We start from the raw sequence: 24,255 nt of genomic DNA on the forward strand, positions 1-24,255 counted from the left end.
TAGTAACTACAGGACCATTATCTATAGCATAAGTTACTTTAATTGACATAACTAGAAACAACTAAACACAAAGTAAATAACTGCGTGCATTCATGAAACTGACAACGTGAATTACTTGAATACAATACTACACAAATATTAGCTACAGAAAATGTACTTGTCGCTTGGTTGCTAAAGCAAAATATAAGCCAATAGAAGTTCATTCCAAATATCAGGAACCCCAGGAACACACCAGTGCGAACAATCTGAAACAAGTTGTGGGTTCTTTATTTGTTGATCGGTTAAGGGACGCCAACGTTTCCTGTAAATTGTAGTGTGTGCATCTTTTCGGCGTTGTGTTAGTTGGGTTACATTTATGATCTGTACATTCGCCCCTGCGGCTTTCAGTTTGCTCAAGGATGTCTCCAATATACTCAACATTTTCAAGTCTGTTCCACTTCCCGAAAAGTTGTCGTCCATCACAGGTTCCGTCTCTCCATAGCAGTTCCGATTCATGCCTCCCCATTCTTCAGCCCTACAAAACCAAAAAGCATATTACTATTGTTATCCTAAATAATTTATTGTCCAACTTCTTACCCTAATTGTCACAAAAGTAAGTATTCTTTTAAGATTGTTTAGAAGCTAATATGGAAAGTCTTCTAATATGCAAGTTAACCATTGATAACTTTAACATAGGCATTTGAATTCAAAATTTCAAAACTAGGCACATGATCTAATGAGAAAGTGACATATCCCCCTTTATGCTTCACTAGGCACCATTAAGCCTAACACTTAAATGAATAGTCCTCGCCATGTAGTTCAATTGGTTAAGGGGCGTAAGACTTGGAAAATAACCTAGAGATCGTGGATTCGAAAATGATCCTAAGCACCAATCGTCTTTCCGCTGAGTGAGGCTGATTTACCTCTCACGTGATGAGCCTGGGACGGTCTAGCGTGGGCCGGCTTGCGTATCCGAAACAACATGTTTGGAACAAGAATCTCATGAATAGCGCACCACCATAAAGTAACATGGGTCACACATAGGCTATAGAGTAGACTACACAAAACGATAAGGTCAAGACGGTGCCTACATGCTTGAAGGTAAGGCTGTTTGTTGCCTATAGGCTCCTTTGAAGCTAACCCAAGTAAATGCCATGGTCGCCTACACGCTAGAAAATAGACTCCTTCCTTATTTTGAAGTTTCTTGAGGTCCACTTGCTTATTTTGAAGATTATCCCAACTTAATAAGGCTTAGAAGATGATTTGCTTCAAGATATGTAAATATTTATTTTGTTTCCTTTCAATTATTCAAATATTAAATTATATGTACTAAAATTATATTGTAAAAGAAAAAATAAATAAATTTTTACATATCTTGTGTTCGCTACATTATCAGATTTGGCAAGGGTTCGCTACACTAACATGGAAACCAAACAACTTTCAAAAATATCCAATAAACACATGTTATTTTTCTAGTTTCACTATCAAATACAAAGCATTCTTAACATAAAAACAGTGAGAACCAATGTATTGTTATTATTAGGTTTTTTCTTATGCTGCTATAAGTATTTGTTGTTATTATTTTATTGCTAATTTTGATTTTTTTTGTTGTTATTATTAGGATTGCTTATGTAAATTGGTATTGTAGTTGACATTATTTCCTACGTTCTCATTTTTGATAGATTGGTATTGTTTTCTACGTTCTCATGTTAAGATTATTTTTGATAGATTGGTATTGTTAACTTTGTTGTTTGCGGACAATTGTTGTTTCTTACCTAGGATGAGTTGCTGTAGCACCCATGAAAAACAATTTGGTTTTCAAAGGATCGATGTTGGTATGTATCCAGTTAGACCATGCTTCGAGACCCATCTTGTAGGCCTGAAGACTATCAACTTCTTCATACTCTTGGTTAGTATCATCCATCAATCCACCACTCTTTCTAGTAAATCAACAAACAAAGACCTAATTAACCTGTTGATTTGTTAAATATTGAAACAAACATCTAATTAACACCTCCTTTATCCTAAACTTACAAGAGCTTCGAAACGACTTTTTATAACGATAAAGTTGCAATACTCCTGATACACACTCCCAAAAGTACCCCTATATAAATTCACACTCTTTGCTTGGGTTAGAAACCGGGATCTTCCACTAAGAGGCAAGAATACATGCATTGACAAACCTTTTTAGTGAATCCTTTATAATGATTCTATCTTCCGGTACAGGATAGCGGTATAAATTAGCTTTTGTTGATTTCGCTAAAATGAGCACAGACATTTTGACAGTTATCACGTTTTTAAATATGCTCAAAAACAACAATAATCATAACGTATCATAAGTCCATAACTCGATAAAATTGATCATATATGTTACTATTTTTTTTATAATAATAAAAGTATATAATTTTATTAATCACACAAATTATGCATACGAATATAATATTAAATAAAAAAACGTGCTTACAAATTTCACATTCAGGGGGGAAAAAAGTATGCATTTTTTTTTTTTGCATTTTGAAGAAGTTTTGTGTCAATTTTATTAAATTTTGAACTGCAAGACTAAAAATGAAACTTTGTAGAGTGGATCTCTGACTTTACACAGGATCCAATGTATATACTCGATTCCTTTGCTTAACGGTCGATTCATCGACTAAAATAAATGCCACGTGAGATCCAAAGATAACTTGGAGATAGAAGAGTACGTGCTCGGTCCGCCACCTTATATGACCATAATATATCTTTATATCCAACCTGTACGTATTATAACTATTTTACAGCTCAGAAATATAATTCATATTTACATAATTATAGTATTAGTTTATAAGGAATCTCGTTAAGAGTGACGGAAGGTGAATCGTGTATCATGTGGTAGCGTTGATAGCCGAAAGAAAAGGGTGCATTCATCAGTCGGTCAATATCCCGATGGTTGAGTGTTATGTGCCTTATATCCAAGGCTTGATACAAAACTATTGTCGAGTTGTGGGTCTTACCGGAACCAGTCTATGTATTCTTAGAAGGTAGGGATAAGGTTGTCTACATCTTATCATTCTCATACCCTACCGTAGCTTTGCTATTGGTGAGATTCATTAAGTATGATGATAGACAATTCACAACACTATCTTGATTGATTCTAAGGTTTAAACGAGTTACACATGATCATCTAAACTTTGATTTTTGTAAAGAATGATTTAATACGGTAAATATTCAATAAAAATGGCTCCATTAGGTTTTATATTGAACAATTAAGTTTTAGAACATAAATCGGATCATATTACGTTAAGTTCGTGTATTTACCATACTTCTTAAAAAGGCATAACTAAGTTGGGGTTGCTATCCCCACACCGTCAGATCTAATCCCCTCTCACACCACCAATATTGTCTATTTTGTCATCGATAGATGGCCCATCTAGAAACTCATGGAATTGTTTTTTGTTGACCCGACGAAGACTTCTCACGAGATCACCCATCCTAGTACTACTTCCACAAGATAACACTTAACTATGGACCCGGGACCAAGAGAGGCAAGGAAGCGAGGTGCGTAATATGGTGTTTTGATGGCGCACTTTGCATTTTGCATTTGCGTTTGCATTTCGCACGCTCGCATCACCTCATGAGGGCCGCCTAAGCATTTTTGTTGGTGCCTGTGACCTTTCAGTTTCATCAGTTGCAATTGATTAATTAAGCCATTCAAGTCTCATAAGCATTGCACTGAGTTCAGCTTTTAAGTCATATGATGAATTAACTCAAATCCTTTAGTTGAGACATGGCTCCTCTATATAAACTTCCATAGGATCCTGAATCAAAATACACTTAAACAAATCCGTTCATGCAAACAAACTCTCAACCCGAAGAATTTCCAGGCTTCTCGTTTTCACACGCTCTTGTAGCGGGTATAGTTCGGGTGCTAGGCTAATCCCGACAGTACTTCCTATTGTGGCTGTTGTATACTGGGAGACAAACGGATTTACCTGGGTAGCCCGAAATCTGTTTTAAGTGACCTCTGTCAAACACAAATTCTCAACCATCGTTTTCTTCTTATCTGTTTTCTTAATTTGTTTGGTTTCGTCTGTTTTGTTCTGTATCTTCAGTTTCGTAATAGCACAGATTCCAGTTTTCTAATGTTTATTTTCTTGTATTGTAATCTGAATTATAGTGGAAAATATTTTTATTTCATTTTGTGAAGGTTGGCCTACAAAAGTTTCATAAATATGTTAATTACCAATGCTTAACCTGTAATCCCCGAATTTTTTAAATTTTTATTATTAATAATTATACATCATTTGTGAAATTTTAAAATACCGTAAAGATATGTTAACAGCTAAGGATTTAAAAAAAAATTACACGTAGAATGGGAAATGTTAATGTATTAAATTCATATTATAATGAATTTGGAAATATCTAATTTAAGAAACAAAAATGACTAAATAATTAGTAAATATGATTTCTACGATTCTGTTGAATTTTTTTGACCACCGCAAACCATACTTTGTGGCCAAAACACACACCCTAGAGTCGCCACTGTTTTGCTACATCAATTTTTTAAAACACGGAATTCCGTAATCAAGTTTGTGTCTAACATGAAAGGTACGGATAGCCTATTATTGTTATTATTATCGTATTGGCAATTTATGTGTTAATCTTATAGTATGAATCGTTTATTGATTGATAAGAACTTTTGGTTTCAAATCATTTATTTATTAATATGAGCCATTGATCTTCGAAGAATTGTTAATTGATTGCATGAACCATAAACTTTCTGAGTGTTTTTGAATCTTTTGAATTGACATAATATGTTTTCGGACCCAAATGCGATGGACGATTTTGGTATTGGATTTAATTATGTGCTTTGACACGTTTGACTATTTTGCTTATTTACGCGTTTATCATTTTCGTTCATGAGAAACGTGAGTGAGCTGAGACATACGGATTGATCATACTACTTACTAAATTATTTTATTACCGAATTATTGGAGACGTGTGTGTCATACCCATAAGAGAAAATACCTTATGACATAGTTTATTAATTCTATATTTTTAAGTATTGGTTAATAACTTCGATTTTGAGTTATTTCAATTAACAAGTTTATGCGAGTGATCAAAGTACAAATTGATATGTATAGAATTGATATGCTACAAGTGTGAATTGATAAGATATGTTAAATGTTAAAAGCTTATAACTTATGATGAATATCTTTTTGTTATCCCCATTGACTGTTTCGTTTAGATGTGCTTTTGTTTTATTGTTTTCTTGCACGTTAGGTTAGGTTTTCAAGATTATCCGCAAAGAATCGATCGGGGGCTTAAGAAATATTTAAAGATCAAGGGTTTTATAAAAGAAGAAATAAATAATATTTTGTACCGTGTTTTTGACAAATTGTAAGATTAATTAATTGTTTTTCATCAATTGTAAATAAGCATTGAATTCTGACATAATGTATATATGACCCATACAAAGTGTTACATAACCTAACATGTAGGAAAAAGGGCTTTAATTAAGGAATTATCATTAAGCCATGCATGGTAACTATATATTTTCCTACTACAACAATTCAAATAAAAGTTTAAAAAAAATCCTCCAAAGTTAGTTTATGCCCTTAAATATAACTTAAAAAGAAAACCTCTGTATATATTTTAGTATATTGATGATAATCATCATCATCATCGTACTCAGTATATCCCACCAATAGCAATGCTATGGTAGGGTCTGAGGAGGGTAAGATGTAGACAGTCTTACCTCTATCCCATAGGGATAGAGAGGCTGCTTCCGGTGAGACCCCCGGCTCGATAGTAGTTTTGCATCAAGCCTTGGACATAAGGCACATAGCACTCAATCATCAGGGACACCGGCTGATTGGTGCATGTGCCATTGTCTTTCGGCTATCAACGCCACCACATAGCACATAGCACATAGCACATAGCACTCAATCATCAGGGACACCGGCTGATTGGTGCATGTGCCCGGCTCGATAGTAGTATATTGATGATAAAAGTATATCATTTCCCACCTTTATATATCCATCATAAAACAGTTTATTGTGAAATCAAAATGATATTAATTAAGTGAACTCCAAGCATGCGTAGAAAATAGTTAAGCCTTTTAATTCCTTGTGCACAAGGATAATTAACCATAAATAGAGTTAAAGTTATTGGTATCTCTCACTCAAAATTGTAGTCTCTCTCCCTCTAATCTCTTTGTGTGTGTGTGTGGGAGAGAGAGATGGTGAAGAAGCAATCTTCAATGGTATGGGACATGAGGACCATGTTCCATTGTAGCATAATCATGTTCTTCCTTGGAGGATTAGCAACTTTAAGCTTTTATAGCAACTATAATCTTGAAGCAGTGAGTGACAACATTAAGGTTACTCTGACTACCACCACTACCACTACCACTACAACTATAACTACAGATCAATCAAATCCAGACACAGACACGAATGCTGATAAAGGTGAACAAGTTTTTGAACATCAAAGAAGGCTTAAAATTGCACCACCATCCTTAACGGAAACTTGTGATTTGTTCTCCGGAAAATGGGTTTACGATAACAAGAGTCATTACCCTTTGTACAAAGAACACGAGTGTCCGTTTTTACATGGTGATTTAGCTTGCCAAACTTATGGCAGAAAGGATTCTAAGTATCAAAGATGGAGATGGCAACCTCATGGTTGTGACTTCCCAAGGTATCTAATATTATGAACCAACAAATTAACAAACTCTTAGTAGTGTCTAATATTACATTTCTTTTGAATGAATAGATTTGATGGTAAAGCAATTGTGGAGAGACTTAAAGGTAAAAGGCTATTGTTCATTGGTGATTCGGTAAACCGAAACCAATGGGATTCGATGATGTGCATGCTCTATTCATCAATTCCAGGGGAAAAGAAGCTTGGCCAGGAGCTCAATCGTACCTTGTACACCTTTAGGTCCAATGTAAGTCCTACATTTCATTGCATTCCCATAAATATTTATATTTTTGCACGCGGACGTAAAAGTGTAAACTTCTATAAATCAAATATATAAATTTTGCTCTTGAATTGTTATATATTAATATATAGAACAGTGTTTGTGTTTACAAGTATGTGTTGCTTGAGTGATGAAAGTGACAATTGAATAAAACATTACAGGAGTACAATATATCGGTTGATTATTATTGGGCTCCGATGCTGGTTGAATCTAACGGTGATGATCCATCAAACCATCGCCTTGATCATCGAACTATTCGAGTCAAATCCATAGAGAAACATGCTAGGCATTGGGTTGATGCGGATATACTCGTCTTTAATACCTATCTTTGGTGGAGATTGCCTATAATTAAGCTCTTGTAAGTTCAAGTAACATTTTATTTTTCAACTTGTAAGTGGTTTAGACTATAGAGAATAGTTTCCTTATATGTTTTGCCAATGTAACAAGTTTAGGTCTCTTCTTGTTCCCAAATTAGGAAGGGTCCGGGATCATTGTTGGGCGGTCCGAATCAAGTGTACGATGAGATTGATAACGTTCGAGCATATAAGATGGTTTTGGAAACATGGTCTAAATGGGTACATAACAATATTGATCCTGCAAAGACCAAGATGTTCTTCATGGGCCTTACAGCAACACATTCAAAGTACCGAACAAAAAACAAAAACCCTTAATTTTTTTATTCACTTTTGGTTGTTTTAACTTTTAATATGTCAATTGTTAACTTTTTATAATTTGTAGTGCTAAAGATTGGGGAGGCAAGAAGCAAACAACTTGTTACAAAGAGAAAGACCCGGTGACGATTGACGGGTTCTGGGAAAGTGGAACAGATCCGAAAATGCTAAGAATATTGGAGTCGTCATTGAGCAAATTGAATGCCAAGGGGGTGAATGTGCAACTGATAAACATAACACAACTAACAGTATAGAAAAGATGCACACCCTACGGTCCATCGGAGACTATGGCGTCCCTTAACCGATGAACAAAAAGCGAACCCACAACGTGCTTCTGATTGTACACATTGGTGTCTTCCCGGGGTTCCTGATGTTTGGAATGAACTTCTCTTAGCTTACATGTTTCCAGCAACATAAACGGCTAGCCAATAAAAGGGAAAACTACCAAAATAGTCTTTTCGATCATTGACTTGACAAAATGGCGCAAAGTGATCTAGTGTGATTCATGATTCTTTTAGGTTATTGCCATTATAGAACGTTTCAAGCATGTTTTATTTTGTTGATATTTATGTATTAATTATAGGTTAGTGCCTTTAATTTTAATTAGCTGAAAAGTTCTAAGTGAACACACGAGTATTTATGATTTGTTATTTATATTATGCATTTATGAAACCTTACGTTAAATGACTTATATCTTGTGATTCGATCATGTGTTATTTATTTATTTATCATCGACTATCGGAAAACGTAGATAAGAAGTGACGCCATGCATAAGGCCTTGATTGCACCCTAAACGTGCTCCTTCTTTCGCCCTTGCTTGGAAATCATGAAAAAATAATACCTATGGAAAATACAAGTTTTTAAATTATCTTATGTATATGAAATTATTTAAAAAGGTATTATAATTTATAAATACGTTCAAAAGAGAACATTATAAGAACTAAAAAAAGTACTAAGGTTAAGGATGAGCAAACTATACCGGGTAGTGCTATCGAATCGGTACCAGTATCCGGTACCGAAACAAACATTTCATCAAGTTTTTGGAAAATCAGTTTTTTTTTCTTTTTTTTTTTTTTTGCGTATAATACCAGTACCAAGTTTTTGAAAAAATCGGGATCAAGATTTTCAGGAGCATCACCAAGCTCATCCCTAACTAATTGAATTGAGGAGGTCATTAAGAAATGGTGGTAGTCAATTATGTCATAGTAGTATGCAATTGACGTTCTCGCCTAATTACATTATGGTGAAGGTTAAGACTTTGGATATTTGAGGTCTAAGGTTTGAAAACCTGACTAAAGGAAGTTTCCAACAAACTAGAGATGCACAAAATACCTTGTTCCGGGCCTGACCCAGAATCGTTTCCTGTCCATACCTTACCTGTGGGTATGACTTGGTTTCTCCTCAGACCTGTACCTAGAACCAACCCGACCCGACCCTACCCGAAAAAAACTCAAAATACCCGGTCAAATGCGCGACTATACCCCGAACCGGTTCCTACCCGACCTGGTTTTGCCTTTCGTCAAGTATGTCTGGAACCTGTTCCTACAAAATACCTGGTTTGTGCACTTCTGCTACAAACCACAGTAATGGATTAGTGGGTCTCCTTCTCAACGGTGGTCGTGGTCCAAAACGATGTTAAATAATAATAGAGGTATAACTGTAGATGCAACCTCCATTTTGGCCCAAAACTAAAGTACACTTAGAAGGCAAAAACTAAGCCCAAAGTGCAACAAGTGGGCCCAAGATCACACAAAACCAACCAAGTGAATATAATGTATTTTAGATGCACAAACTACAAGTCTACAAGTCTCTCCTTGTTATAATATTAGCCTTAATTACAATAATATTATTGAAGTAATATTTGAACAAAGAAACAAGAGGATAAAAGGAAAAGATGAGAATGTGTACTGGGGATGATATTTCATTTACATTGTAGTATTATTTATACTACGTAAATGTGAAATTGCCGACAAACTCAAATTATTATATTTTTACTTGGAGTGTTCATGTGACCATAATTTAGACAATTGTGAAAAGGGTGTCATACAACTTGCACAATTCGTCGGTGGATTCATAACACTCCCCCTTGGATGACACCTTTTCAAAACTTCGGGGTCTTGAAGTACTGCTTCATTAAAAACCTTACTAAAAGAAAACCCAATGGGAAAAAAAAAACTTTAGCTAAGGGAAAAAGAGTGCAGTATATAGCTCCCCCTCAAATTGCAGGTCGTTACATTGTTCGTACATGGCGCATGCCAATATCATGAACATGTTTCCTGAATGTTGCTGTGGGAAGTGCTTTTGTGAAAAGATCAGCTGAGTTGTTGCTGGACTGGACATATCTCATTTCAACCTGATTGTCTTTAATAAGGTCTCGAGTATACTCAAAGTATCTTGGTGGTATATGCTTTGTTCTGTCACTTTTGATATATCCTTCCTTCATTTGCGAAACACAAGCTGCATTATCTTCATAGATAGGAGTTGGAATTCGATCTTTCTCTAGTCCACAAGAAATCAATATGTGTCGTGACATAGATCTTAACCATACACATTCTCTTGAAGCTTCATGCAATGCAATGACTTCAGCATGAGTTGAAGATGTTGCAATGAGTGTTTGTTTCTGAGAACGCCATGAAATCGCAGTTCCTCCATTCTTAAATACATATCCAGTTTGAGATTTTGCTTTATGGGGATCAGATAAATAACCTGCATCTGCATAACCAACTAACCCTTCTTTTGAATCGTTAGGATAAAATAAACCTAAATCAACAGTTCCTTTTAAATACCGAAAAATATGTTTAATGCCATTCCAATGTCTTTTAGTAGGGGATGAACTGAATCATGCCAATAAATTAACTGCAAAAGAAATGTCAGGTCTTGTACAGTTAGTAAGATACATAAGTGCTCCAATTGCACTGAGGTATGGTACTTCGGGACCAAGAATCTTTTCATTATCTTCGCAAGGACGAAATGGATCATTGTCAACATTGAGTGATCTAACAACCATCGGTGTGCTTAAAGGATTTGCTTTGTCCATATTGAAACGTTTTAAGAGTTTCTCAGTATAAGTTGACTGATGCACAAGTATCCCATTATGCATATGCTCAATTTGTAAACCAAGACAATATTTGGTTTTTCCAAGATCTTTCATTTCGAATTCTTTCTTTAAAAGAGCAATTGCTTCATTAATTTCTTTTTGTGTCCCAATTAAATTTAGATCGTCAACATACACAGCTATGATCACATATCCTGATGTTGTCTTCTTGATGAAGACACATGGACAAATAAGATTATTTGTGTATCCTTTGCTTATCAAATAATCACTCAAACGATTGTACCACATCCTTCCAGATTGTTTCAGTCCATACAAGGATCTTTGTAATTTGATGGAATACATTTCCTTAGGCTTTGAGCTTATTGCATCGGGGAGTTTAAATCCTTCGGGAATTTTCATATAGATGTTACTATCTAGTGATCCATACAAGCAAGCTGTGACAACATCCATAAGGCGCATCTCTAAATTTTTAGAGACTGCTAAGCTGATTAAATATCTAAACGTAATAGCATCCATGACAGGAGAATACGTTTCTTCATAGTCAATTCCTGGCCTCTGAGAAAAACCTTGAGCTACAAGTCTTGCTTTATATCTTGTAACTTCATTTTTCTCATTTCGTTTTCTCACAAAAACCCATTTATATCCTACAGGTTTCATTGACTTTGGTGTAATGACAATAGGTCCAAAAACCTTTCGATTGTTTAGTGAGTTTAATTCAGCTTGCATAGCATCTTTCCATTTGTTCCAATCTTGTCGATTTTTACAATCATCTACAGATTTTGGTTCAGGGTCATCATTTTCTTCCATGATATCGCTTGCCACAGAATAAGAAAATATATCATCAATATTTTCCATTTCATCTCGATCCCACATTATATGTGATTTACCATGGTTTATTGACAATTCTTTATTGGAATCATTTATTTCTTCCTGAGGAAATGTTATATCATTTATTCTTTCCTGAGGGAATGTTATATCATTTATTCTTTCCTGAGGGAAGGTTTTGTCAATCATTCATTCATTAGGGTCAGTATCCTTCTCAGAACCCTTTCTTTTTCAAGGATTTTTATCCTTTGAACCGATTGGCCTTCCACGTTTTAAACGTTTTTGAGATTCAATAGGTGCATTATTATGGTTTTGCTTGCTTGGAATCTCAACTCGAGCTGGAGCATTAGCAGCTGGTATATGAGATTTAGTGACCCTGTTTATATCAGTAAATGCATCAGGTAACTGATTTGCAATTTCTTGTAGATGTATTATTTTTTGAACCTCTGTCTCACTTTGTTTTGATCTTGGGTCTAGGTGTAACAATGATGGCACACACCATGATATATCTCTTTCTTGCTTTTTCATTTCTCCCCCTAATGTCGGGAACATTGTCTCGTTAAAATGACAATCAGCAAAACGTGCTGTAAATACATCACCTGTTAAAGGTTCAAGGTATCTTATGATGGAAGATGTTTCATATCCAACATATATTCCCAACCTTCTTTGGGGACCCATTTTTGTGCGTTGTGGTGGTGCAATAGGAACATACACAGCACAACCAAAAATTCTAAGATGAGAGATATTTGGCTCATTTCCAGAAACAAGTTGTGTGGGAGAGTATTTATGATTTGCACTTGGTCTCACGCGGATTAATGATCCAGCATGCATAATTGCATGACCCCAAATAGAAAGAGGGAGTTTTGTCCTCATTATTAATGGTCTAGCTATTAGCTGTAGGCGTTTGATCAACGACTCGGCTAAGCCATTTTGTGTGTGTACATGAGCAACAGGGTGTTCTACAACAATCCCCACAGACATGCAATAATCATCAAAAGCATGTGATGTAAATTCTCCCGCATTATCAAGCCTTATTCTTTTAATGGTATAATCCGGAAAATGTGCACGTAATTTGATAATTTGAGCAAGAAATTTTGCAAAAGCAACATTACGAGTCGATAATAAAGAGATATTAGACCATCTGCTGGATGCGTCTATTAAGACCATGAAGTATCTAAATGGTCCACATGGTGGATGAAATGGTCCACATATGTCACCTTGAATTCTTTAAAGAAACATTGGTGTTTCTTTATCGACTTTTAATGGCGAAGGCCTTGTAATTAATTTTCCAAGAGAACAAGATGTACATTGAGGCATTTTATCTATTTTGTGGATCTTTTGACCTTTCAGTGGATGCCCATGTGTATTTTCAATGATCCTTTTCATCATTGTGGATCCTGGATGGCCTAATCTGTCATGCCATAAGTTTATGATACCAGAATCGCAACAATTTTCTTTGACTGCCATATGTGCTTGAGGCACATTTATATATGTATAATGCAACCAGAATGGAGCATCGGCAATTTTTCCAATATTTGATCTTTGCTTATGATATGCAAATATTTTTCATTACTAACAGTCCTTAACTGAGTATCATATCCATTATGATATATGTTTCTGAAACTCAACAAATTTCTTGTTGATTTTGGGGAAAATAAAGCATTTTCTATTTTGAGCTTTGTACCATTTGGTAATGCTAAATTAGTCTTTCCCACTCCTTCTATCAAGTTTGTAGGACCTGATATTGTATTGATGATCCCTTTTGTTGGTTTCAGTTTATAAAAATATTTTTTAGATCTAAGTATAGTATGCGTGGCTCCACTATCCGCTATACATATATCTTCTTCATTTGTTTGATCTTGTGCTCCGGTGATTTTCATTTTAAATCTTGAAAAATATTAAGAAAAAAAATAAGTGTATAACGAAGACATATGATATTTTAATAAGAACTTTATTTAATTGAAACACAAGTAGTACATGAAAGAGAAACTACATAATTAAAGATAATGAGAACACACTTAATAACTGCATCTAATTATAGTAGTCAAGCAACTTTGTTTCAAAGTTCTACCCCAAAGTCTTCAACGCTCAGCTCAGCATTGATATTATTAAAGTTATCAACATGGTTCACTTCTTTCTCTTTTCCTTTTAGAGAGGCTTGGTACAGTTCACACAGATGTGGAGCTGTGCGACAAGCCTTTGCCCAGTGGTTTGTACTTCCACATCTAAAACATGAAGTGCCATTGTTTTCGGACCTACCAGCTTCATTCCATTTATTTTGGTGGTTGGAATTGGTATTGTGTGGGACATGATAATTATTGGCTCTCTGGTTACGACCACGACCGTAAGAGTTATTGTTCCATTTGAATGGATGCTTACGATCATTAAAATGCCTTTTGTCAAAATGACCACGTCCACGTCCACGGCCTCGTCCTCGACTTTGTTCCCATTTATGATCAGAATTTTTATGAGAACTTTTGTGAGCAACATGTGCTTCTGGTATTGCTAATGAACCCGTGGGACGAGATTGATGATTTTTCATCAATAACTCATTATTTTTCTCTGCTACAAGGAGTAATGCATTTAGATCAGAGTGTCTCCTAAAATTCTGCAAACGATAATGTGTTTGCAAATTTATATTTGATGCATGAAACGTGGAGAAAGTTTTCTCTAACTTTTCTTCCTCTGTTACGGGATACCCACAAAATTCTAGCTTTGAACAAATTCGGTATAAAGCAGAGGTGTAATCATTTACCCTCTTAAAATCTTGGAACCTAAGACTGTTCCATTCATCTCTAGAAGTAGGAAGTAAAACTTCCTTTAGATGACCGAATCTGCTTTTCAAATCTTCTCATATCATATATGGGTTATCATAATTAAAATACTCATGCTGTAGTAATTCATCAATATGTTTATGGATGAAAACATCAGCTCTTGCTTTATCCTGGTCAGAGCAATCATTGTGTTCGGATTGTGTCTAACACATCCATAGATTTTAAATGTCTTTTGACATTTGCTGTCCAAGACATATAATTTTCTCCAGAAATGTTGAGTGCAGGGAATTCGAGTTTTGCTATATTTGACATTTTGTTGCTAAACATAATAGAGCAAATAATAAGATAAATATTAGAAACCATATATATCAATCAACAATGAGATACAATACATTGTAGAGCTATAAACATATAAAAGAAAAAGAAAATGCCGAAATCTTCAGATGGGAGATTAAAAATTAGAATGAGAAGTAGTATAAGCATTACAATGACCAACAGCAAAACCGGGTGAATCATTTTGAGAATTTTATCTTGGATAAATTTAATAAGAAGAATGTTTGTTGTAAATGAAATGGGGTTAATGATTGGTTATTTATAGTGAAAATTTATAACCTTTTACAACGGTTATATTACCGTTTATAACGGTAACATTACCGTTTGTGTGTGTGTATATATATAATATATAATATTAATTATTTTAAAGTAAGATAATAAATAAGATATTAAATACAGTTTATTTTATAAAATATATATAATTAGTATGCACAATAATAAGAATAGAATTGTTAGTGTAAATAAATTTAACTTCTAAATGAGATATTAGTGTGCATATATAAATAAAAGTTAGAATAGTTATCAAATTTTAATAACAATGTTTATACACATTATTGCTATTACTCAGTATATTAGTTAGTATATGTATATGCATAGATATATATCTAATGTACATAATTAAAGAAGTGTTTATGATGCTTATGTAGATACCTTTGTGTCTATTACCTTTCTTGGTTAGGATATAAGCGGCTCGTGCTGATAACGTGTTATAATATTAGCCTTAATTACAACAATATTATTGAAGTAATATTTGAACAAAGAAACAAGAGGATAAAAGGAAAAGATGAGAATGTGTACTGGGGATGATATTTCATTTACATTGTAGTATTATTTATACTACGTAAATGTGAAATTGCCGACAAACTCAAATTATTATATTTTTACTTGGAGTGTTCATGTGACCATAATTTAGACAATTGTGAAAAAGGTGTCATACAACTTGCACAATTCGTCGGTGGATTCATAACACTCCCTTCTTTTTTCCGTTCCTTCACCTTTTTTATCCTTGTTCTCTCAAAATTATCTATTTCATTTCTTCAGTTATTCATGCATACCAAATTATCTATTTCATTTTGCCTGTTACTCAACCACCCGACCTGGTTTGGTTTAATTCAATCTAGAAAATTTTCCATAGAAATACCTGTATGGGACTATGAAACCATGATTGTTAACTCATTGCTATAAAAAAAAATTAAAATCTCTGGCTCGTGGCTCCTGATGATTATGTGATTATCATTTTCATAATTTAGTGATTATAATTGTAAACTCAACGTGTGTATTTAGTTTAGCAACTTGTCAGTTCTCAAGACTCAAAAGTGTGTGTTTATTATTTTATTTATTAGTTAGCTTAGCAACCTCTCATAAAGAGGAAAAACAACTCAATTAATGTCCATACTTTATATTTAATCAACTGCTCACTGTTACATTATTCACATTTTTTTATTATTTATATTTAATTAATAGAGAGGACGCCCATACAGAAATTAAAAGAAAACAACTTAGAGCATTCTCATCCCATTCCCTATCTTCAAACCAAAAATTACACTAAGGGGGTGTTTGGTAGAGAGATTTGAGGGTGGAGAATTAGGTTTCTTTTGTTTGGGAGAATTAGGCGGAGAATTGGGCGGAGAATTGGTTTTCTCTGAGAATTGGGTGTAGGCAAAAAGTAGAGAAATCCAATTCTCTCCATTTGGAAGAGAAATGGAATTCTCTCTGCTTCTAAATCGCGTCTCTGCTCTACTCCGTTCGCGTATGATGATGATGATGCTCCGACCGGCGATGGTGATGATGATGCCGACGTCCGGCACGGCGGCCGACGCCGCAGCCACGTCCGTTCGCGTCTCTGAGCCAAAACGAAACCCTAAATCGCGAGGCGGTGTTGCGAGGCGGAACCCTAAATCGCGGTGTTGATGTTGCGCGGCGATGATGATGACGCTCTACTCCATTCGCGGTGTTGCGATGCGTCTCTGAGCCACCATTTCTCCACCATGATGATGCCGAGGCGGAACCCTAATCACGTCTCTGCTCCCGTTTCTCCACCCATTTCTCTATTGTACCAAACAAAGGAAATGATTGTCAATTCTCCACCCATTTCTATTTCTCTCCAATTCCATTTCTCTCCCATTTCTATTTCCATTTCTTCCCATTCTTTTTCTCTGTACCAAACACCCCCTAAAACTCACTTTATTTTCTCTCTTCATTTCAATTAAATAATATTTTTTATACATTTTATCATTACCTTTTCCCTTTCCTTCACTCACAACCACTTTCAAAATATATTAAAAAATTATAGGGGATGAACAGTAACTTTTCAAATATACAGAAAAATAACTACTTTTTCTAAAATATAAAAACTCTTCACTCACAACACCGTAAATCACTCTTTAAATTATAAAAACACCCCTCACATAGTATGAGGGGTTGGATGAGAATGCTCTTATGAGTTATGAGAGTTGTTAGGGAGATTGACTTGCTCCATAATATAACCTGCTACGTGTTTACTTGGTTATATATTTCAAAAGTCAATAATAATAATTATTATTATTATTATTATTATTATTCAAAAACTATAAAGTGATAATAATTAATCTAGTTATTTAGTTATTTATATATTTAGCATGTTAATTTATCTGTATCAGATCCCTCGCTCTTGTTCCCTTCGCCTTATTCCACGGATGCCTGAAAACGACCCATTGTTTGTAGTGTTTTTTCTTTCGAACGATAATTTAAATCACTGACAAGCCACTGTATCACCCGATCATCTTCATTTCACGAGTAGATAATAATCTGGAGTACTAGTGTTATTTATCAGTAAAAATAAATACTTCCCGATTGTTATCTTATTGGAGTTACATTATTCGAATTACAACTTTTCTTGAAAAGCGTTACAAAAGCTTATTATTAAATTGATTTTTGACAGATGTCATAATAATCATATACATATTTTATCAAACCAAATAATTATTTAAACAATTAAACAGTCAAATGATATGAATATCTTTTAGATGAACCAACTACCAAAGTAACATAAATAACCAAACATAAACAAATATGTCACACTCTTCATTTCTTCTTTCTTCACTTTCCACATCCTTAACACACCATTTTCTTGAAAGCATTAACATGAAGGGAACTGAAACACTACATAAACTAGTTCCTGGATATCATTCTCTAGGAACATTCATGCTTCTAATGGTGGTGATGATGGTAGTTGTTTACTTTTATGGAGATAATGGTGGAATAATAAGTTTTGATATTATTGGAGAAAAAGAAATGGAAGATTATTCTTTTGAAGGCTGTGACTTCTTCAATGGAAGTTGGGTGTATGATAATAAGTCAAGACCTTTGTATAAAGAGGGACAATGTTCTTTCATGGCAGATGATTATTCTTGTGAGAAGTATGGAAGGAAAGATTTTGAGTATCAGTTCTGGAAATGGCAGCCTCATGGTTGTCACCTTCCACGGTACGTCCTCTTTCTAGCTTACATAAAGCAGAAACGCGAAATGTACAGCATATTTTTTTTAAAAAGTTATATTAAATTTTGAATATTTGGTGTGTTAAGTTAAGTAATGTGTAATGGGGCATTTATAGCGACGGATAAAGCCCATGTACTATCTCGGGGCATTATGAGATGTTATAAAGGTATAGGCATATGTGTGCTGAGGTGATAAAAATTGAAGGGACATTATTCATTACACAAGTTTTTTATTAAAAAAGGTGATGATGATGTAGCGGAAAGTACCCCTTAAAAGACATTAACTATTACGTATGGCCTTTTAATATTTTTAGAGATTTCTAAATTTTTTTGCTAGATATTGCAAATATTTAAAATTATAAACTAACAACTAAATATTGATATTTAGAATATGTGTTGTAGAATAACTAGCGCGTTACGAGTTAAGTTGGTTTAGCTAATATTTAAAATAAAAGGAAAAAAATAAAGGGTAACTAAATGTGTTTGTGATTAATTATGACTGGTGAGTTGGAAGTGGGCAAAAATGTGTAGGGCGCCATCATGGTTAATAGTGTTTTTTGGTTGTTCGATGCCATGGTTGTCTGACTAGGTCTTTAACGCCTTTTTCCTTTCTCATAACAGAGAGCCTAAGGACGTATAAAAACACATTAAGTGATTTATGAAATTTAGACTAAATGAAAGGAAAAAAAATTGTTAAAGTTTAGGGAAAGTTTGAGATAATAAAATCATAGATCTAATTAGTCAAGTTCGGGTCTGATAGTTGGGTCAAACCATCTACGGATTTGTCATATGATCTAGCTCGTCATAGCTTATTTATTGCTTATGGACTCATATAATAACTCCACTCGTATTGTTATAGTTTATTTAAGTTTGGGTAATTTTGTCACTTTGGATCGATCACCTTCTTAACTTTTCTTGTATGTATGTATAAGGTGTTCAAAGATAGTTTAATATAAAAAGTTGGCATATATGCATTAGGCTGAGGGGTGTGGGGGGCTTTAATGGGGGCTTTAGTGGGGGCTCCAACCAATAATATTATGACGTGTGGCAGAGAGAGAAACTGGATAAGGGAGTTGTTGGAGCCCCCGTTGGAGCCCTGGCCCCTGGTGTGGAGGGGCTTCAGCAGGGGCTCCAGCGAAAATTTTTTTTTTTATTTTTTTATAAATATATTCAAACAACGTATTATTAAAAAAACTCATAAATTATTAAAAAAACACACATTAATAAAAAAAACACATTAATATCTAAAATTCAAATTACAAAAAAAAACATACTAAAAATTAAACAAACAATAATACTTAATAATAACATTAATCTAATACAAGATCATCGGGTCGCCTCGCCCACAAATGTTCAACCAACTCATGTCGAAGATTCCCGTGTATCTCACGGCTCTTGATATTTGCTATGTTATGAAGTCTTTGTTGATCACTGATTGTGGACGGTTGTGGCCGAATGTCACCTTGGTAGTTTTGGCAGATAGCTTTGCCCTCGTCTTCTAACGTCATGTTGTGTAGGATCAGACACGTGTAGACGACGTCCATTATCCTCTCCCGAGTCCAATAACGTATCGGGTTCGCCAGCACATAATATTGTTTTTTCAGAACTCCAAAAGCTCTTTCAATATCTTTTCTAGCAGACTCTTGCTTCTTCGTAAAATACTTCCGTTTATCGGCGATTGGATCTGTAAAAGCTTGAACTAACAAAGCCCATTCGTTGTAAATACCATCGACCAGATAGTACCCGTACTTGAAGAGTTCTCCATTTGCAACAAAAGATTGAGGTGGTTCAACCTCGTCGATAAGGTCGTTGATCAAATGTGACTGATCGATAACATTAAGGTCGTTATTTGACCCAGCAACACCAAAAAAAGCATGCCAAAACCAAAGATCCTGTGACACCGCCGCCTCAAGTATAAGGGTCGGCCCTTCATGATCACCACGGTGGAACTGACCTCGCCAGGCCGTTGGACACATAGCCCATCCAACATGCGTACAATCGATGCTACCTAGCATCCCAGGAAAACCATGTTTTTCTGCGTGCACCTCATATATGCGTTGGATGTCATACATTGTAGGTTTACGCAGATATCTCCGAGAGTAAATCGATATGACTCCTACGTATATAAAATAATCTATAAACATATAATATATATTAAAAAATGTAATAAATATTTAATAAAAACTAAAATTAATGTTTTTTACCTTGGCAGAAAAAATGAAGGGATTCACGTGCAACCCTTTTCGACATCTGTAAATACTCATCCAAAGCGTCCGACGAGATGCCGTACGCTAATTGACGGATAGCAGCCGTGCATTTTTGAAGAGAGGTAAAACCGGGGAGACCCCTAGCATCCTCCCTTTGTTGAAAAAAGGGATACCGTGCCTCTAAATCACTTGCTATACGCATGAACAATTGTCTACTCATTCGGAAACGAGTTCGAAAATCCGACTCCTTGTATACCGGTTGAGGGCTAAAATAATGCCTAATCAAAGTATCGTTAGCACCCGATCGATCACGATCACGAGGTGATGCTCTAACTCTCGGGACTCGAGGTTGATGGGCTTGATTTTGCAAGAGATCCACCACGGTTGCGGTCAAAACTCCCCCACATGAAGAAGCAAATCATCCTCTTCGGAGGAGTTGGAATCAGACGAGTACCACGACATTTTTTTGTGTTAGTTTTGAGAGGATCTTAGGAGGAAAGGTGTATAATTGTGAAATGAAGTATATTTTATAAAGGTATATATTTATAGTTTAAGAAAATATTTTTTTTTAATATTTAAGAGCCTAACGGCTCTTTTTCTAAACCCAATGCAAGTTTTTCTCTCTCTTCAGCCGCTAACCGGCTCACGCCTGCATTGTTTTTTACGCTAGCGCCCCGTTAGCGCCCCCGCTAGCGCCCCGGTGGTGTGGTGTTAGCGCCTGGGGGCACGAGCGGAGGGGCTCTAGCGCCCCCGTTGAAGCCCCACCTTAGTGTGACACTGTAACATGATAAAAAGAGCCCATGTGTCATTGTCTCTTGCATGACCTGAAGAAAGTTGACATGTATGCATTATGTTATATGATAATAGACTGATCACACTCATACATAAAGCCATGCTTACCTAGAAATTTGAAAAAGAATTTGCATGCAGTATATGTGTGTCAGTGTTCAGGGAGCTCAAGAAAGTAGACAAACATGGATTCAACTTGTACATTTGCCCCACATGATAATATAGGACTATGGCAGTCCCAATAATCCCTTAAAATTTTGGGGCCTGGGACGAGTAAACAAATAGGCCCTTAAAATCTCGTTATCGATTATGTAATAGATAATTTGATAATTTTACTAATATGGTTGTATTTTAAAAGCCCAAAACAAACAAACAATGATAAATATGTTATTAAAATGATTCATACAAAACACAAATGAAAGTTTTCTTCTATAGAAAAGAAATCACTAATTGTGGTAACTGAACTCATGACCTTCATTTCTATAGTGTAGTTTACTTTCCTTTCAACCAAAAAGCCAGTTTGTACACTTTTGTGTTAAAACAAAATTATATATAAAATATAAATTTTATTTTTTAACAATTATGGGCCTCTCAGAAGAGTGAGTCTGGGTCCGTTGCCCTCCTCGCCCTCCCCTTGGGCCGGGCCAGTATAGGACGTATATGTTGTGGGCTAACTAATATGTATTAGTTAAAGCGTCAAATTAATGTTATGTAAACAATGTGGTTTTAACTAGTACACCTATTAACTATTTAACTCGAGTATTGTAGGTTAACTAGCTTTAACTAGTTAGTTATGAATTGCATGAAATAAAGAAACAAAAAAAAAGGTTTGATTGGTTAATGGATGGTCTCATCTAGCACTTTGAAGCTCCTGCTATCGTTATTGTGTTATAACGCCCAGGTGTGGTATAGCCCTTGTTATCATTCCTATGTGGCGTGCAAAACGCCCGAGGTGTTATTCCACAACTAATAGCCGTATGATAATTCTAGTTTCATACCTAATTGTAAAAGAGGTCTCATTCCCGGTCAGATATACACCATGTATCGTATACAGCTAGTGAGTATCCCGTATGCACATTAGTTGGTTAGAAATTACCCGTTTGGATTCGCACACACATTTTTAACTGTTTTAAATTTTATATAGCTTTATTACAAAAAGAATTAGAAATATAAACTAAAACTTGTGAATTAAACTATTGTCAAAGATAACTGAATAGAAAATGTTTACGTGTATGGCTATGCTATAAATGTGTATATATGTTTCAGGCAATCGGATATCACCTAATAGCCTAATACATTATTTGTTTCATACTTATGAAAACATTTTAATCTAATCTCATACCCATCCTTAAAATTTCGGGTTTAACATCCTAAATTGTTATAGGACATGCATTGGACAAAATCAATTCCAATTTTTAAAATTTAAGTATTTACAATTAATCAATTTTTTATATGACTCGTGTAGGTTTAATGGAACGGCATTATTGGAAAAGCTAAGGAACAAGAGGGTTGTTTTTGTTGGAGACTCATTAGGTAAGAACCATTGGGTTTCCCTTCTTTGTCTCATCGACTCATGGATTGTTGAACCATCACATAAGGTTGCCGAATGGCATGGCTCGTTGATCACTTTTAAGGCATCCGTAAGTCTATTTCGTATTATCTTAGACGCATTATATACTCGTATTGTACAAATGTGACATGTGCTTAACTATTGTTATATGTGACATCTAGGAATACAATGTTTCCATTGATTTTTATTGGGAACCATTGTTGGTAGAATCAAATTGTGATGATCCAGTACACCATCGTGTTCGTGACCGGATCATGAAAATTGAGAGCATTGAGAGGCATGCGAAGCAATGGATTAATGCTGACATATTAATTTTTGACTCATATACGTGGTGGCTAGAGCCTAATATGACACTCGTGTGAGTATTTATTTATTCTATGGGTTTTAGAATGTTTAGTCAGGTACGTATATTGTCACACTAAAAGTTTATCTGTTTTAGGTGGGGATCGTTTGAAAAGCCTAATAGAACTTCTATCGAATCTAGTAGGGTCACACGTTATGAAATGGCTCTAAGAACATGGTCAAATTGGTTGGAGACTCATCTTAATCGTAATAAAACTAGAATGTTTTTCATAAGTCTCTCGCCAGATCATAAAGAGTAAGCATTATATTACTAGCTATCTTTTCACAAACTATTTATGGCCTTTTATATTTTTACACTCATCACCTTTCAAATATTTTGTTACTTTTTTTAGGGGTGGAGATTGGGGAAAAACAATGGGAGAAAACTGCTTTAATGAAACTCAACCGATAATGGAATACGGGTATTGGGCGAAAGGATCAGATACTGATTTGATGAGAATAGCGCAGTCGGTGGTACAAGATCTTATAAATAAAGGCTTAAACATTAAACTTCTAAATATAATACAACTTTCACAGTATAGAAAAGACGGACATCCATCTATTTACAAAAGACATTGGGTTCCTCCAACAAAGCTAGAATTGGCCAACCCTGTTTGGTATGCGGATTGTATACATTGGTGTCTTCCGGGTGTCCCGGACGTTTGGAATGAGATCTTATATGCTTACATTATTTATAAAATATGAAATTTTGTCATTGAATAGTTGCAATCTAAATTACAACATTTCATGTCATACAATAGGTTTTGACAAGAGAAAATTTAGGTAGGTCATAGGTGATTGGTGATAATGGCATGCACAATATTCAAACAACTAGTTAAAGGTTGAAAGCTATTACACCAAAGTCTTGTTTGGTGGTTTTGCTATACCAACACCTTTGTTGTTTAGTTATGTAAACCTTTATCAAGTCAAAAGGTTTATTCACTACTTTGAATTTTATTTGTGTGCATCATATGTACACCATATATATGCATATATGATTATGGATTATTAAAGTGAGTTTGTGTCATGTAAAACAGTAATATACTCCATTGGTTGATCTCAAACACAAATACAACAGACTCACTTTTTCTCATCCCTTTAAAATATACTTTTTATAAATTATTATTATTATTGAATATTAATTTATTTTTTTATTTAGTGTGGGTTAAAGATCGACTATTTGCTTTTTTATTATTTTCGGCCGATCTCCAACTCTCTCTGAAGACAAAGTTGATGACACAAGTATAATGTAACCATTAAACAAAACCGAACC

The 24,255-nt window shown here is 34.9% G+C and overlaps 1 protein-coding gene and 2 pseudogenes across 2 annotated transcripts; 2 read left to right on the forward strand and 1 right to left on the reverse strand.

Annotated features, from left to right (window-relative positions):
- Positions 1-171: 171 nt before the first annotated feature.
- Positions 172-2,257, reverse strand: LOC143582163 (protein trichome birefringence-like 34 pseudogene; annotated as a pseudogene).
- A 3,939-nt stretch (positions 2,258-6,196) lies between these two features.
- Positions 6,197-8,088, forward strand: LOC143582170 (protein trichome birefringence-like 34; annotated as a pseudogene). The gene is made up of 5 exons (XR_013143939.1): positions 6,197-6,657; positions 6,733-6,907; positions 7,102-7,298; positions 7,416-7,583; positions 7,679-8,088. The product of XR_013143939.1 is annotated as a protein trichome birefringence-like 34 (transcript).
- Positions 8,089-17,721: 9,633 nt separating this feature from the next.
- Positions 17,722-23,768, forward strand: LOC143582171 (protein trichome birefringence-like 34). The gene is made up of 5 exons (XM_077064796.1): positions 17,722-18,062; positions 22,536-22,710; positions 22,802-22,998; positions 23,080-23,238; positions 23,336-23,768. The coding sequence occupies exons 1-5, from the start codon at positions 17,722-17,724 to the stop codon at positions 23,685-23,687; spliced, it is 1,224 nt and encodes a 407-aa protein (XP_076920911.1). The 3' UTR covers positions 23,688-23,768.
- Positions 23,769-24,255: the final 487 nt, after the last annotated feature.

The sequence above is a fragment of the Bidens hawaiensis genome, unplaced genomic scaffold (assembly GCF_021521415.1).
Source record: "Bidens hawaiensis isolate Kalapana, Puna unplaced genomic scaffold, B.hawaiensis_p1.1 tig00031475_1, whole genome shotgun sequence".
NCBI lineage: Eukaryota > Viridiplantae > Streptophyta > Magnoliopsida > Asterales > Asteraceae > Bidens > Bidens hawaiensis.